General features: G+C 39.6%; 2 protein-coding genes across 3 annotated transcripts in view; both read left to right on the forward strand.

Moving 5' to 3' along the window:
* Positions 1-5046, forward strand: part of bmp7b (bone morphogenetic protein 7b) — a 30708-nt gene extending 25662 nt beyond the window's left edge. Inside the window, exons 5-7 of the mRNA XM_058644008.1 lie at positions 1247-1323; positions 1921-2031; positions 4276-5046. Of these exons, the coding sequence (XP_058499991.1) occupies positions 1247-1323; positions 1921-2031; positions 4276-4425 (338 nt within the window). The 3' untranslated portion in view covers positions 4426-5046. The remainder of the gene's footprint in view (positions 1-1246; positions 1324-1920; positions 2032-4275) is intronic.
* Positions 5047-9606: 4560 nt separating this feature from the next.
* On the forward strand, positions 9607-15944 carry irf10 (interferon regulatory factor 10). 2 transcript variants are annotated; one of them, XM_058643859.1, is made up of 8 exons: positions 9607-10022; positions 11552-11747; positions 11853-11929; positions 12066-12120; positions 13557-13661; positions 13760-14146; positions 14243-14361; positions 15586-15944. In XM_058643859.1, the coding sequence occupies exons 1-8, from the start codon at positions 9852-9854 to the stop codon at positions 15688-15690; spliced, it is 1215 nt and encodes a 404-aa protein (XP_058499842.1). In that variant the 5' UTR covers positions 9607-9851; the 3' UTR covers positions 15691-15944. The 2 variants fall into 2 exon arrangements, with proteins under 2 accessions (XP_058499842.1, XP_058499843.1); XM_058643860.1 differs by having other exon boundaries at positions 13560-13661.
* Positions 15945-15966: the final 22 nt, after the last annotated feature.

Below are 15966 nucleotides of genomic sequence, written 5' to 3' on the forward strand. Positions count from 1 at the left end.
ACAATAAAAATAAAGTGACATTCACTGGCAAACTAGCACTTTGAAGTATTAAGAATAAGAATCTTCTTTAAAAACAATCGCTAACTTAAAATGGCAAATTGACAAGATATAGTAGGTTGATCACAAGTTAAAACAACTTAACCTTCTCTGTTGAAACATTATGTTTATTCACCATTATTAGGGCCAAAGGTGAACTTTCATTCCTAAGTTCAACCACACTGAAATATGTCACAGTGTACATTTATTGCTGTACATGGGCCAACACGTACAGCGTGTACTCTATTCGAAAGCAAACACTCGTATGAGTTCACGTGCATACAGCACGTCCAAGACCAACACAAGTATAGTTGCTATTGTTGCTATTGGAAGTGATGGGATTCTTGCACGGCAGAACTTGCGTGTGTGAGTCCGGGGCCTTCGTTCTGGAGGTGCGCGAGGGCTCTGTTTATATGAAGCACTGAAATTTTACACTGTAATGCCTCAGCTTCAAATATCCCTCCACTGTCTTTGTTTATTTACACGAGCATTACGGCACGGTTGGGGCCAAGTTCCCTGCGTGGAGGTGAGGCAGCGCAGGCTTTTATGGCGGAGCACATCTGTGATGTGCTGTGGGGCAAGCGGGGCCACAACACATGGGCCAAATGGGCCTGCTTGGAACGTTGGATACCAGTGGTCTTTAACTGGATGATGAGAACCAGCCACTCTTGATCACTTCCAATGAGAACCACACTCGGAAAACTAATGTACCACAGAGTCCCAGAGGTCACCAGAAGAAGAGGAAGAGGGAGAGGGAGAGATAATATTAGATAGAAAACAGACTATTCTTCTTGAACACATGGATGGTGTAATAAGCCGAAATGAGTGTGGAGAAAGGAGAGAGGATAAATAAAAGGCTTGAGTTATGAAAAAATGTGGCCAGCCTACTCTTTGTGCACATCTGTTTCAGCCAGTGGGAACTCAAAGCCCAGCAGAGTGACTTCTAAGCAGGGTGGCCCATTCATTTGAAGCAATTACCAAACTGCTGCTGTATCTGGAGGTGATTTCCCTCAGTCATTGTCTAAATGTTAATGTTGTATGTGGGGACACTGGCTGTGTTTGGATCTGTTCTTTGTCTCTGCTTAATTTGGGCCCGACTGTGGTATATATTTAATCTTTGCAGCTGAATGAAATCATTGGACAGGACTGTACTGAATCTCTCTCTGTCTCTCTCTTTTTTCCCCCTCCCCTGTCTGTCCCTTTTCCTCAGAAAACAGCAGCACTGAACAGAAACAGGCGTGCAAGAAGCACGAGCTCTACGTCAGTTTCAGAGACTTGGGGTGGCAGGTAGGAAAAGTGTTCCTCACGCAGGTAGAACCAGGTTACACAAGCCTGAGATCCAGGTCCGGTCCATGTTATCCCAGCATCATGATGAATGACCCAGCCCGTATATACTTAATTAAAGCCCTGTTTCCACCAAGTGATACTGATAGGTTTCTGTTGTGAAACGATTGATCCGGTACCATGCATAAGTAGACACACTGCAGGCCACTGACAGAAAATCATCACTTGCATATGACAGAAGGAAAAATCGATGGTTGTTTTTGGTGCATCCTTCAGTCTTCTCTCAAACAAAGCTCGTCTTCTGTCTTGCTGGATGTCTCTTTGGTTTACTGTGTCATGTTTTTCTTCTTCTTCATGGAAGAAGAAACTTTTTGACAAGTTCTGCACTGGTATGACGTCACACTACTTACCCAGCTGTGAAATAGCGACGTAATGTACGTATGAGGCCCAAACACAATCCAGATCAGGTTGTACCATTCCAAAATGCACTGAAACAAACTAAACTGCACTCGGTGGAAACAAGGCTTTACTTTCCAGTGGCAACAATTCTTTCTTCTCTGTCTTTTCTAAAAATGTCTCTGTCTCCCTCTTCATTATCAGGACTGGATCATTGCTCCAGAGGGATACGCGGCGTACTATTGTGAGGGAGAGTGCGCCTTTCCACTGAACTCCTACATGAACGCCACAAACCACGCCATTGTGCAAACCCTGGTGAGTAACCGGGAAACAAAAACCCAGCAGTCATGTTACGAGTCTAATCATCTCATCAACTGTCAGAGTAGATGCTGCAGCTAGAGGTGGGGAGGAAGGAAAAAGTGGATTCTTTAGATGCGTCGGGTTCTCAATAGCAGGTCTTGTTCACGCAGCACAATGCGGAAAAGGTATTGGCCGCACACACATAAACACACTAAATGGAACAGTGCTTTGTCCTCGTCCTCTGTGACTCACGTGTCCCACTTCCAAGCGTCTTTGTCTCACGTGTGCAGCAGTCGGTGTCTCGCGAGGTCCCATATTAAACTGCAACTCAAAGGGAGAGCGTGATTACAAACCAGCACCAGCTGTGACGGTCGACTTGCAGCTGCTTTCATGAGCCATCTTCATACCCCGCCCCCTCCCCCCCCACACTTCCTGCTGCAGCTGACGGCCCACCACACCCACCACCACGGTCAATTATCACAAATTTAAATCCACACGGAAATGGATTGTTTTTTCTTTGTCGTTTGGAATTCAGTTTTCCGTAAAAACAAGGCATCGTTTCAGGAAATGTCAGGAAACTCCCTAAAATGATTTTAAGCGTTGCAGTACATATGCCAGGCCTGTATGTGGCACTGTGACGCTGCTACTGAAATACACCACAACCACAGAATGAAGAAAGAAAATAAAAGTTATCATAAACAAACAGATCAAACGATCTCCAAACAAAAGAAGAGGACGATGATGATGACAGCGTTTTGGTTGTCAACACGCAAGGGTGGTGTTTTGAGATTTTTCCCACTCTGGGACCTGTTTTCAAACGTCATTTCTGTGTGAATAAAACACAGATTCAATAAAAAAAAAAATGTTGGCGGATTCACATACACATGTTTTCGCGTCGACACCCCTGAATTCTGTATTAAATACTGCTGCTGTTACAGGGACACACTTAGTTTTTCTCCGAATTCTGTTGCCACGGTCGGCGAAACAGAACCCAAATGCAGTTTTCAAACCAGACAAGACTTTAATAAAAACAAATAATAATAAAAAAAGAAACTACTAAGCAAAGAACAACAATGAAAAGCAGAGGGAGGTTAATAAGATAAAAGAACAGAAGAAACTAAATACACACAAGGAACAGGGAGCAAAACCTAAGTGAACAGATGAACACAAAACAGACAAACTAAACTAAAATAAATAAGAGAAACAGAACTAAGTCGTCAGTTACCTTGAATTCACCACAGTCTAAAGAAGAAAAAAACGCTCATGACACATGGAAAATCAAAAACCAGAGCAAACCAGAACCAAAGCAAAGCCAAAGTTCATAAAAAAACAACCACATAACATTCAACAAACCACAACAAAGGTCCAAATCAAACGAATCACAAATCTTATCATTTACCGTCGGAAACGATAGATAATAAATAACACTTTCATCAGTGATTCATCACCCTGTGCGACACTCACTCACTTCTGGTTACGTGTCGTTCTCATTTCATTGAGGTCAGGGGGAGGGGGTCAAAGTCCAACTGGGGGGGGAAAACAACTGATGAACAGTTGTTTTATTTAATATCATGAGCACTAACGACATTTGTGATCACATCATTTCAAAGTGTTTACTTTGATACAGAACGATACATAGTTCACAGTAAAACAAACATATTTATGATGCAAAATGAAACTATAAATATCAAAAGTTTTGAGAGAGTTTGAGACCTGTGGTTTGAGACCAGTCTTTCCGGGTCAAAGCCCGAGCATCAGCAGAGGCGGACCTAGACTCTCGGGGGCCCTTGTCTTTGATAAGCGGCAGAGGAGACTACTTCTACGTCTATGGCTATTTCTTCTGTTGTCGAAATGTTTTTTCCAAAATCTTTATATTATATAATTTTATAACTGAGAGTCTGAAGTTCTGTACATTAATGTAATGCTGGTGGTTTTGCAGATCGTATAACAATCCGTCCTCGGGTGCATTTACACCTGTACTTACAAGTGGTCTGACTCACTCTTTTTAATGCCAGGTGTAAAGGGGGGCCACTGTGTGCCTGGAGGTCCGGAAACCTTTTTGTCTCGTATGCCTGTCGTGTCTGTGCGCCTCTGTGCGTCAGTATCTGTGGAGCATTAACTACATTATCTACGACTGTTAGTCGGACTTTTTCTAATGTCACGTTAGAAAACGTACTAACTGTTTCATTCATGGTGCACGTGATGAATTTCAACATCTGATTTCACCTCTCTCTCTCTCTCTCTCTCTGTCTGTCCCAGGTTCATTTCATTAGTCCGGAGACGGTCCCTAAACCATGTTGCGCTCCCACGCAGCTCCACGCCATCTCTGTGCTCTACTTTGACGACAGCTCCAACGTCATCCTCAAGAAATATCGCAACATGGTGGTCAGAGCCTGTGGCTGCCACTAGCGTCTTCGCACACAGACACACACACACACACAGACACACACACATGCTCCTGAGATTTTTTTTTCCAGTTTGTCCTGAGGCACAAACACTGAGTTAAGTCTTCACTTAACTTCCACATGAACTCACCTCTGTAACTCAACTCGATATTCTCTTTGTCTTTGCCAAACAGGAATTTCAGTCAGTCTTAGATTCTCCGACACACACACACACGAACAAACACGCACACACTCACGCGTTTGTGCTTTCTACTGTGTATACAAGACATGTAAAGCAGTGATTGTACTGTATATTCCTTCACCGCCAACAGTCTTTTTGTTATTTTCCTCTGTTATTGTAGTTCATTCTTTTTACTGTAGATTTTTTATTATATATTTTTATGACTGAGAGATTGAAGTTCTGAATTTCTTATATGTACATTAATGTGTAAATATTTTTTCTCCTTTTTTTTTTTTTTTTTTCAAAATGAAGCAATACGTGTATTTATTTCCTGAAATGTCACATGGGTTTGTTTTTGTTTTTTTTTCCCCCTCCTGCCTGTAATGTTAATGTAATGCTGCCTGGTTTCTTTCACGTGATAGCACACACACACACACACACACACACACACACACACTCGAAAAAGGAAATGAAAACAATGGTGACAGAAAACTACTTGGACGTAAAGGTCGTAAATGCACCTCGAACAGTACGAGGTGACGACCGTGGACCTGTGGGAACATCTGGATGTTTCATCAGAAGCTGTTACACAAACCTGACACTCATTTCTTTATATATATATATATATATATATATATATATATATATATACATATATATATATCTATATTCTGTATATATAGATATATATATAACAACAACATCAGCATCAACTCGACAATCAGCTGAACTGTGGAGAGAGAGACGACGGCGATCTTGTACAAAGCCTTTTTCTCAGCGCAGAACAGTTTTCAGGTTTATACTCCTCTGCTGTAATACGATCTGTCATATTTAAAAAACAACAGATAAGTCTATTTATTTGAGAAGCTGGCTAAGCTGTTGCTACATTGTGCTCCGATGTCTCGAAAACACGTATGTTTGACTGCTGGACTGGTACAACAACAATAAACTGGGAGAAAATGGAATAAATGCATGTGGAGGTGTGTTGTTGTTGTTGTTGCTACATCTGTTAACCCTTAGAACACAGTTACTATGTTTAAACATACAGTAAAAACAGAGGCTATAGGAATGTGCATTATAGAGTGTATTATATCCTTTTTTTCAGCACAACCTAGACAATCTGATGAAAAAAAAAATAATTTTCACCAACTATATAAAAACACCTGAGCAAAAAGAACTGAAAACGATTAAAATCCGATTGAATATGCAAAATTTGGAAATACATCACAGTTCAATGTTCACTTTGCTCGTTTTTATGAACAAAAAGAAAAGAAAAACGGTCTATTTTGTGACTTCTGCACAGTTATTGCTTCTCCATATCACGACTAAAAATGTGATATAAAAATTAATCATAACTTTGACTCAACACACAACAAGACGAAAAAAAGGGCAAGGGTTAATAACTGCTGACATTAGATCTGTCATACGTGCTCCCGAATTTGAAAGCAAACTTTAGTTTTTAGTCAGACGTACATGTTTGATTCACTCGAATGTGTGTTTATGTGGTTTATTGAAGTTAATTCAGCAGCTCATAGAAACATTTAGGATCAAAAACACGATGCTATTAACACACAAAGTGCCAACTTGTAAGAGGTATTAAAATGCAGCTACACAGACATTCATGCACTCATTAACCTATAATCCCACATTCATGTACATGTATACAGTGATCAACAAATATTATTTATTGGACCAGCTGTCATAAAAAATGGGAAAACATAAATATTTCAAAAATGTGTTTAAAGCTAACATTTGTATTGTTATTTATTTGGCAAATAATAAACTGAATTCACCTTTTTATTCTCTGTGGAGTCAGAAATGAATCCAGCATAACATTCAACCACTAAAGCTAATGTTTCTGTTTAGGAATGCAAGTAAATAACTACAATTTGACATTTAAATTAAGAAATAATAATGTGCTTTACTATGGATAATAATAATTATCATATTTTAGCATAAAAAATATAATTTCGGTTAAAAAGCTTCTACATCCAGGCAGAATTTGCTGCCAATGTCACGTAAAATAACCGTCATGTGCCATTTGTGATAAACTGGGAAAATACTGGCAGCTTTATATTACTTTTTTATTTTATGAGATTTATTCAGAAAGCTGTTCATTCTACAGTGATTTTTTTCTTTTTAGGCTCAAGTTTGTGGCACTGAACGCCTCGTTATGAAAAACACAACAAAAGCTGAACAAACACCTGTCTGACTCAGTGTTTAGGGTCAAACTCATGGCTCGTGTTTCATTTGTCAGAGCTAGAATCAGTATTTCTGTGCGTGTGTGTGTGTGTGTGTGTGTTGCAGTGAGTCACACGTCGCTCACACAGTTTTCCGGTTAGATGCAGACGGAGCAGTGAGGGGAATAACGGAAATAATTACTCAATAAAGAACAACATGCTGAGATTTCTGAGTGCGAGAGGCTTTTTTTCCCCCTTTAATGCATTAAATAAAAAACTTTGCCACTGATTATCACGACAGGGGCGCATGTTTACTCTGTGACTCATTTATTTTGCACAGGCAATGATGACAACGGGTGTATTAAAGGGAACAGGATGAAGAGGGTGAACATGCACAGGGTCTCACATTAGTTTCATTATTATTATCATTACCATTATCATTATTATTAGTAGTATTACTATTATTATTATTACATCCCATTTAACTGCTCTTTTTGTGGTTATTCAAATAAAAGTTAACTGGGCAGGAATATGAAAGTAGGAAAGATTTACACTGCCCCCTGCTGGGGAAAAGAACTCACGGACACACACTCTTTTTATTAGGTTATGATATCATATTGTGCTGCTTCTCTCCTTTGATGATTGACTGTTTTGTTTGCTGTATATTTGGTTTGATTATGATTTGAACTGAGCTGTAAATGATGAGCTATTTTGTCCAGATCTCAGCACTGACTCCTGTCGCCAGACGCCCTGATTCTTAAAAAAAGGTTTAAAATATACAAGGATAACTATTTTGTTGTCGGTTTTTTTCAGTTTCAGTGGCTTTGATAAGAATCTAAAGAAGGTGTAGCATGCTCGTAAAGTTCAGGAAAGTGGAGGAGGAAATAAAAACCCATATACTTTCAGTTTCACGTAAACGGTTTGGGTATGAGTATGTGTGTGTGGGTGTGTGTGTGTGTGTGTGTGTGTGCGTGTGTACTTGGAGACCAAAACCTGGTCCCAATGAGGAAGAACCTAATTTCAGAAAAACTGGTTAAAATTAGGATTAAGATGTGGTTTCGGTTTGAGACAAAGCTTTGAACCGACTTGTGTTCACATGAACGGATTTCAGTGTAGTGTCCTCACAAGAACAGCTTATCAAACGTGTGTGTGTGTGTGTGGGTGATAAGTGTGATAAGTGTGTTTTATAGAGCGTGTACAGCTGCTTTCCTCCAGATTAAATCCTTATAACGTGCAAATGCAGATTATTCCTGTGGTCTTTAGTCATTTTGTCTGATGTCCTGGTTTATGCATATGATACTTGTAACATTGTAATTGAAATCATTTACGGATGTTTTTAAAAAAATTAATTTTATTTTATTTATTTATTTTTTTTAATTATCCTTACGGCCTTATGGCTCCTATAGCTTGTGGCTAAAGGGCTATTTTTGCTTTAATTGAAGGCAGTTGTATTTTAAAAACTGTAGCCCACTCAGTCCCACAGGAACAGGTTATCAGAAACGAGATAAGCAGCTACTTTTCCAATAACATTTGGAAAATACCCAAAAAATCTCAACATTTTAACATGTTAAATACATCTAAACATGTATATATATATATATGTATATATATATATATATACAGGTCAGATTATCAATCACAGTGTCACAGACTCTTGTCGTGTGTTGTTCGGGGGCTGACAGTATATGTTTACGATAAAGGGGCACCATATCCCAATCTTGCCCAGGGCAGCAAAATGCACAGGACCGGCCCTGTTAGTATCAATAACTCCCAAAATACACAGGTTGTGGAACGGTTGCGTTGCGTATCTCATCTGGCGTCGCCGCTGAAACGCATCTATTTTGAAAGTAGGGAAATAAAACATCCGGTTAACGCCACATCGTATGTCACCTAAGTACATCACAGGAAGAATCCTTGCAGGCCCATGCAGCGTGCTCCTGTGTCTTCGGTGGGTAGGAACACTGCTCTGTTTGCAGTGTTTTTCTGTTCCCCCAGACGTACCGCGAGAAAGCCTCGTCTTGTGACTCCAGCTGTGAGGAAGCAGCAAGAAGTGTAAATTGGCGGAGCTGCAGTGCATCTGTTAGGTTCTGCGACTAGTGTATTTTAGGGGTAAGGGAAGAGTCCAAAGTGCCCCCCCCCCCCAATCAAAATCTGCTTAGGGCCCCATAAAAGCTTGGGCCGGCACTGGACAGGACACCTGCTGTAGTGCTTTAGCCCACAGACTGATTTCTGTTAACGGGCGAAAGGTTTGAGCAATAAAATGTGATTTTAAGAACACAAACAGCTTTTCGTCTGTTAAATTTTAACACGGTGACCTGCTCTTTTATCAGAGTAACCATATATGTATCACGTTGTAAAGATCTGAAGATTGGCAACTTCTACACTTTAAACTTCTTACAAAAAGTAGCTAAAATTCCCTCACAGATAAAAGAGTCAACCAGAAAGTCTAAATCCTGGTAAGTTAAGTGTATTTTCCTTTTTAACTTATTTCCTTATACTATGTCAACTACTGCTTGTCCATGTATAGAGAGTCAAGCAGTGTATCCAAAGTGCCCCCCCCCCCCCCATCCCCCCATCAAAATCTGCTTAGGGCCCCATAAAAGCTTGGGCCGGCACTGGACAGGACACCTGCTGTAGTGCTTTAGCCCACAGACTGATTTCTGTTAACAGCTTTTTGTGTGTGTTAAAGTTTAACACTGTGACCTGCTCTTTAATCACAGTAACCATATATGTATCACGGAAACATGGACATGATTAATGTTTCATTACATGCCAGCGCGCGCAGAGAAACCGAAAGTTCAGAGTGAGTCAATGTTTTCACTTTCGCTTCTCGCGCGCACCAGCTTCTGCCTTTATACCAAGACTCTTAGTAACGTTTATTTAACCTAACTTCGTCGTATTACATTTTTATTTCTATATATAATCTATATATATTATAATCTCCTGCTTTAAATAGTAGAAGTATTATAATTTTCCTTTGCCGGGTGCGAGCGCGTCTGATCCTCTGTGTAAGTGTGTGTGTGTGTGTGTGCACGTGTGTCTCTGTTAAAAACGGGTGTTCGTTCGTGTCCAGCGAAGCATGTGTAGAAGATGGTCGAAGGAGCCAAGCTGCACCTGAAAGAGTGGCTGATCCGTCAGATCGAGAGCGCCACGTTTGACGGTCTGTGCTGGGAGGATGACGCCAAGACCATGTTCAGGATCCCGTGGAAACACGCAGCCAAGAAGGACTACAACCAGATGGAGGACGCGGCTCTGTTCAAGGTCAGGAAACGGCACCGATGTGGACGTTTGAATCCACGTCGTGTTTGTTTACAGTGCTTATAACATGTGTTTAATAGATGCCATATTATGTTCAGTTACAGTGAAGTCAGTGAGTTGCCAAACCTAATTTAAGTTAAACAGTCTAAGCGCAATAATTACTACTTTGTCTCAAGGGCCAAAGGAAATGAGCTCAAGGAAAAACAAATAATAATAATAATAATAATAATAATGATGATTATTATTTTTACCTCTTCCAAAACCATGAAAATATGGTGTTGATTTCAGGAGTCTGATAGAATGATGTTTTCACATGCTGTAGGTACAAACTACATGAGATAATTCTAAATTATATTTACTGTTTAGTTATGTTATTGTAAAAAAACAAAACAAATATGAGGTTTTCTTTCTAATTTCACTGGGAAAAGTAAACATTTGTCACTTTACTGTGACAGACGTGTGTTTTTACATTTATTTTCAGGTTTCATCATCAAGGAAATGTAAATATGAACAGTTCTTAAGTTATTATTATTATTTTTTCTTTAAACGTTAATTTCACTTTTATTATGTAAAAGCAACAAGTTGAAAAGATCTGAAGATTGGCAACTTCTACACTTTCATCTTCTTACAAAAAGTAGCTAAAATTCCCTCACAGATAAAAGTCAACCAGAAAGTCTAAATCCTGGTAAGTTAAGTGTATTTTCCTTTTTAACTTATTTCCTTATACTATGTCAACTACTGCTTGTGCATGTATAGGGAAAAAAACCCTGACCAGTACTGAAACGGATTAATTTAATCAGTATCACTTCAACATATTAAAGGCAAATGAAAGTATTAAAGATAAAGAATGTCCTATTTCTTTAAATCATATAATGTAACATCATTATACATTATATTAAACAAACCAAAGGGGGAAATTATAAGTGTTACAGCAGTGGAAAAAAATGCAGTACTCTGCAAATTATATATACAGTGTACATTCAGTTTGCTACTTTCAAAATACTATTGTTAATGATCATTAATTAAGTTGATTCAAAAGTAGTAACAGATCAACCAGTCTTGTATAAAGTACCTAAAAGGGATACATGATACAAGTATCTCACCAGAAAATGACTTTAGTAGAAGTTGAAGTCACTTTTTATAATATTTACTTAAAGTATATGACATTTACTGCACTTAAGTATCAAAAGTCATATAGTCTATATAAGTCTGTATAAATACAGACCATAATACCAACTCTTCTTCTGATTTTATTTGGTAGTAACGAGAAACAAAGATAGTTAGAGGAAATGTAGTGGATTAAAAGTAAAAGTTGCTAGAAATGTAAATAATAAATTAAAGTACAGATATGTGAATTTTGTACTCAAGTACAACAATGACAACAACACACATTTTCCTGATTAACAAAATGAAATCATTAGTGCAGAATTTTTCTTTCATTCAGTCATTTTTTTTTTGTATTTTTTTGCTCCCTACATATATACAGTAGTTTATTCATTAAGATAGATAAGTATGATCATGTCTATGTTCAGGCCTGGGCGGAGTATAAGGGTAAATACAAGGAGGGGAGGGACAAGCCCGACCCCACCATGTGGAAGACTCGCCTCCGCTGTGCGCTCAACAAGAGCACGGATTTCCAGGAGGTTCCTGAACGCAACCAGCTGGACATCAGTGAGCCGTATAAAGTCTACCGCATCCTGCCCGACAACGGCTCAGCCAGGCCAGTAGGTAAAACCAAAGCATATGTTTCTTTTTCTCTTTTAAATTCTTCTTATTATTATTTTTATTGTCTATATATCTGTATTTTATGCAAACTCTCGTCTCTCTCGTCAGAGTCTCCGCTCGTTAAAGGTCGTGTGATTAACCAGGTGAAAAGGTCCCCAAAGAGACAAGTTTGTGAGAACAAACAGGTCAGCAGGACAACTTAAAGCGATGAAACTATAATTTGATTTAAAACATAAAATGAAGCACTGAACTGAACTTTCCAAATACTTGGCAATAACCTCATTCTATGTTTCCCTATTGTTGTTGCTGTTTTATTTGCAGATTCGTTTTAATAATGAATCATTTCAAGTGAAAAAAGAAGAAAAACCATGGACTGGTAAGTTTTACACACACTGTAATTCATACTGTACTGTTATGTCTTATGTCTGCATCTGCCTCCAAACAAGCTCGTCCATTTAACCACTGTATGTGTGATATGGAAACAGGTTCCACTGCCTTTTGTTCTGGGCCTTGTTATAAGTCATTATTTATGAATATTTATAGCAAACCTTAGTTTTTTTTACTATTTAAGACAGCGCCCAATCTATTTTATTTCTTGGAAGACTGAGAGGGATCACAGTTAAAGATACACAATAGTGCTGCTGTTGTTTTTGTTACAATTGCTCCCACTGAAGCGTCACAGGTTTATCTGCTAATTTTAGTGTGAAGGAAACTTTAGTGACATCTATTGGTGAGACTCAACTCATCCCTCCCTTTCCCAAGTTTGTCAAGGAACTATTTTAATGGCCTTTGCAAACCAAGAGGTTCATTCTTTCATTTCTTTATTTGTCTGAGTCGTAAACTTCCACTTCTTTTGCATAAAAACATGCTCTGGCTACTTTGTCCACTCACATTATTAGGACCTTAAATACAGCAGAATGTCTGTAAAGTAAGAACGAGAGGTATGAGACAGTGAAAGTAAACTGACTTGTGCCGCTCTCCTACACGTGTGTCATAATTTGTGCTTTGAATGGTCATTAAGAGCCTCCCTTCCCTTTCTGTGACATGCCTTTATCAATAAACCCGTGTTGTCACAGTCTCACCCCGGTCTGCGAGTGTGACTCCTCTGTGATCATTCCTATCGTCGCAGACATGATTTTCACACGCTGATGTCACACGTTTGTCAGCGTCTCAGCACCGTATTCCTAAACGGTTGAATAACTGCCAGATATCAAAAGTGAAAGTGATCTTGAAAAAGGGGCAGAAGCACTCAGTCGTTGAGCATTTTTATGACAATTCCACAGACGATCATTGAGGCTGCGTTTTTCCTTTACATACAGTATATACAGAGGCTGTAAGAATGTGCAATATAGAGTGTCTTACATGCTTTTTTATCAGCAAAGTCTATAAGCACTCTGATGTTTTTAACATCACTAAACACACCTGAGCAAAAAGTACTCTCATTTTATTTTTAAAATTGGATTTAGAAATTTTGAAATACGTCACAGTTCAAAGTTCGCTTGACTCGGTTTTATGGACAAAAATAAAAGAAAAAACTGTCTCAATTATCACTACTAAAAAAAATATGCGATACAAAATGAATCATAACTTTGACTCAACAACACATAAGAAAAGCCTGAATATGTGACCTGTAAACACACATCCCCAGGATGTCCATATAAGGAGTTATGTGCATTATTCCCACAGCAATTTACCGCGGGTGCACTACGATGGAACAAATTATAATGGACATGTTTTGTAGGGATTTTTACTCACGTGTGTCACGGTGTACTTACCGTCCTGCGAGTGTCACGTGTCTCTGTGTTGCTTCAGCAGATCCGATGAAGGAGCACATGTACTGTGAATTAACCGGGAGAAAAAAACAGAATCAAGTTCCCGCTTCCATTACTCTCCTCCAACCTGGACTTAATGTAACAGGTAGGCATGTTTAAAATCAACTGAACATGTTACTGACCTTTGTCTTACACTGTACGACCTGGAGAGAGAAAAACAAGCAGCATTCTGTGTGTTTGCAGACGTCCGTATGCAGGTGACATTGTTGTACCAGGGTCAGAAGGTGATGGAAATGACCACCACGAGCCCAGACGGGTGCTTTATCCTGCAGGGACAGGTTCCTTTGGGAAACGAACGCATCTACGGACCCTGCACCGCCCAGCGGCTCCCGTTTCCGTCCCCGAACTCGGTGTCGTTGCCGCCGCACATGACCGAAGCCATGAACTGCCTGTTGTGTCACCTTGAGCGGGGCGTGCTGCTGTGGGTGGCCCAGGACGGAGTGTTCATCAAGCGTTTCTGCCAGGGCCGGGTGTACTGGAGCGGTCCGATGGCCCAACACGCCGACCGGCCCAACAAGCTCGAGCGAGAAAAGACCTTCAAACTTCTTGATATACCTAAATTCATCAGTGGTACTGCAACGCACGCATAAACAACAGTTAGATTAGTCAATCATTGCTCAATCTATGCCATGGATAATCTGAATATCACAATTACTGTCTGTGCAGAGCTTCAGAACTGTCTGCAGGGGAAGGGAACAAAGCCGTCTTACAAAGTTGAGCTTTGCTTTGGAGAAGAATATCCCGACCCCAACATACCAAGGAGCAGGAAACTGATCATCGCACAGGTCAGTCGTGATTTGTTCGTGCTTTGTGTCAGCTGTAGTTTATATTATATTATATATATGTAGTGTATATTACTCTATACACTGTATAATGATTCACTTTAAACTTTAAATTAAATAGTTTTCTTATTTTTCCTTTCAAGGACCTCTTAATCAGGGGCCTGTATAAGGCAGAAATCCCATTTCTTTTTTTAAAGCGTTTCGACTCGACTTGAGTATGGTATAGACATTTAACACAACAATCAAGCCGAACAATGCCGAACTGTAGATCAGTTAAAAAGACTTAACAATCCAAAAAAACTTGGGTTAATCTCCAACAATTACCAGGGAAATGTCTAAAATCTGAATATTTAACAGAGGAGTCTGGTGTATTTAAAGAAAGCACTGCTGATCACAACCGGCGAGCGGTATCACATGGCAGTTTCATGCAGCCGCGCAGTGATGACTCCGCCCACTAAACTGTGCTGTGCCGAGGTGAGCTGGGACCATAGGTGGAAAAGGGTCTATACTGTTGAAAACTATTAATATCATTAAATTTCATTAGCTGCTTTTCCAGGTAGTTTTATTACTAAGGAACGTTGTAACCCGGGGAAAAGAATTCCCGGTAATCTGTGTGTGGTTTGCGTTTCCACCACGCGCATCTCAAAGTTCCGGAAAAATGACACTTGGCCGTTTCGTGAGCCTGGACCTCGACGTCCGTCCACTTCTCATACGTCATTTCTTTTACCCTTATATTTTTTAAATGACAGACCACCAATTAGTGTTCATCAGCACCTAGCCCCGCCCCTTTAGAGTTCCTGGTAATCCGAAAAGTCCTTAGTCGCTAGTACGTACTTCTTTTGATGAAAGTTTGGGATCGGGGGAAAGTTTTTCCCCGCGTAGTTTCGGTGGGAACATGCCAAAGTTTTCAAAATTCCGGGTAAATGAGAAAAGCTCCTGTAGTTAAAAAAAAAAGGCACTCATGTAAAGGTTAATATTATTGGCTCATGTATGTGGTAATAATGTTTTATCAATGACAAACACATACAACACAAATCTAATCACATTATCTATCAGAAAAATCACAATAGGACACTTTGACAGAATTGTTCAGCCCTTGCTGTCAAAGGTCTGTTTGCGTTCATCTCTCTGTCAGTTTAGACTAAAGCAGTAGTATTATAAACCACCAGAAGATGTCCTCATAAGCATACTGAACGACTGCGCTACATTTGTTTTCCTGTCGCTCAGGTGGTGCCATTGTTTGCAGTGGAGCTTCTGCAGAAGTTCAACCTGGGAGAGACGGAGGAGAAGCAGTCGGCTCTCGGCTCGGACACAGCGGGTGACAACATGTAGGAAAAGTGTGAAAACCTACCCTGCGCCAGGGAAACCATGAACAATTTGCAGATTCTGAAGCATTGTGAAGCTTCAGGCCTTTCCTGTGATCATCAGGAAGTAGAATATCATGAGTCGAGATGTAGAAACAGTGGATGTAAATCTTTTTGCAATACAAAAATGAGCATTGAAAGCAATGTTCTTGTTTCTCTTTATAATACTGAGCTGTAAGTAAAACTTCTTTTTGTTGTGTATCATACTTTATATAAGACATATGGAGAATAAATTGACACTTTT

The sequence above is a fragment of the Solea solea genome, chromosome 11 (assembly GCF_958295425.1).
Source record: "Solea solea chromosome 11, fSolSol10.1, whole genome shotgun sequence".
Lineage (NCBI taxonomy): Eukaryota > Metazoa > Chordata > Actinopteri > Pleuronectiformes > Soleidae > Solea > Solea solea.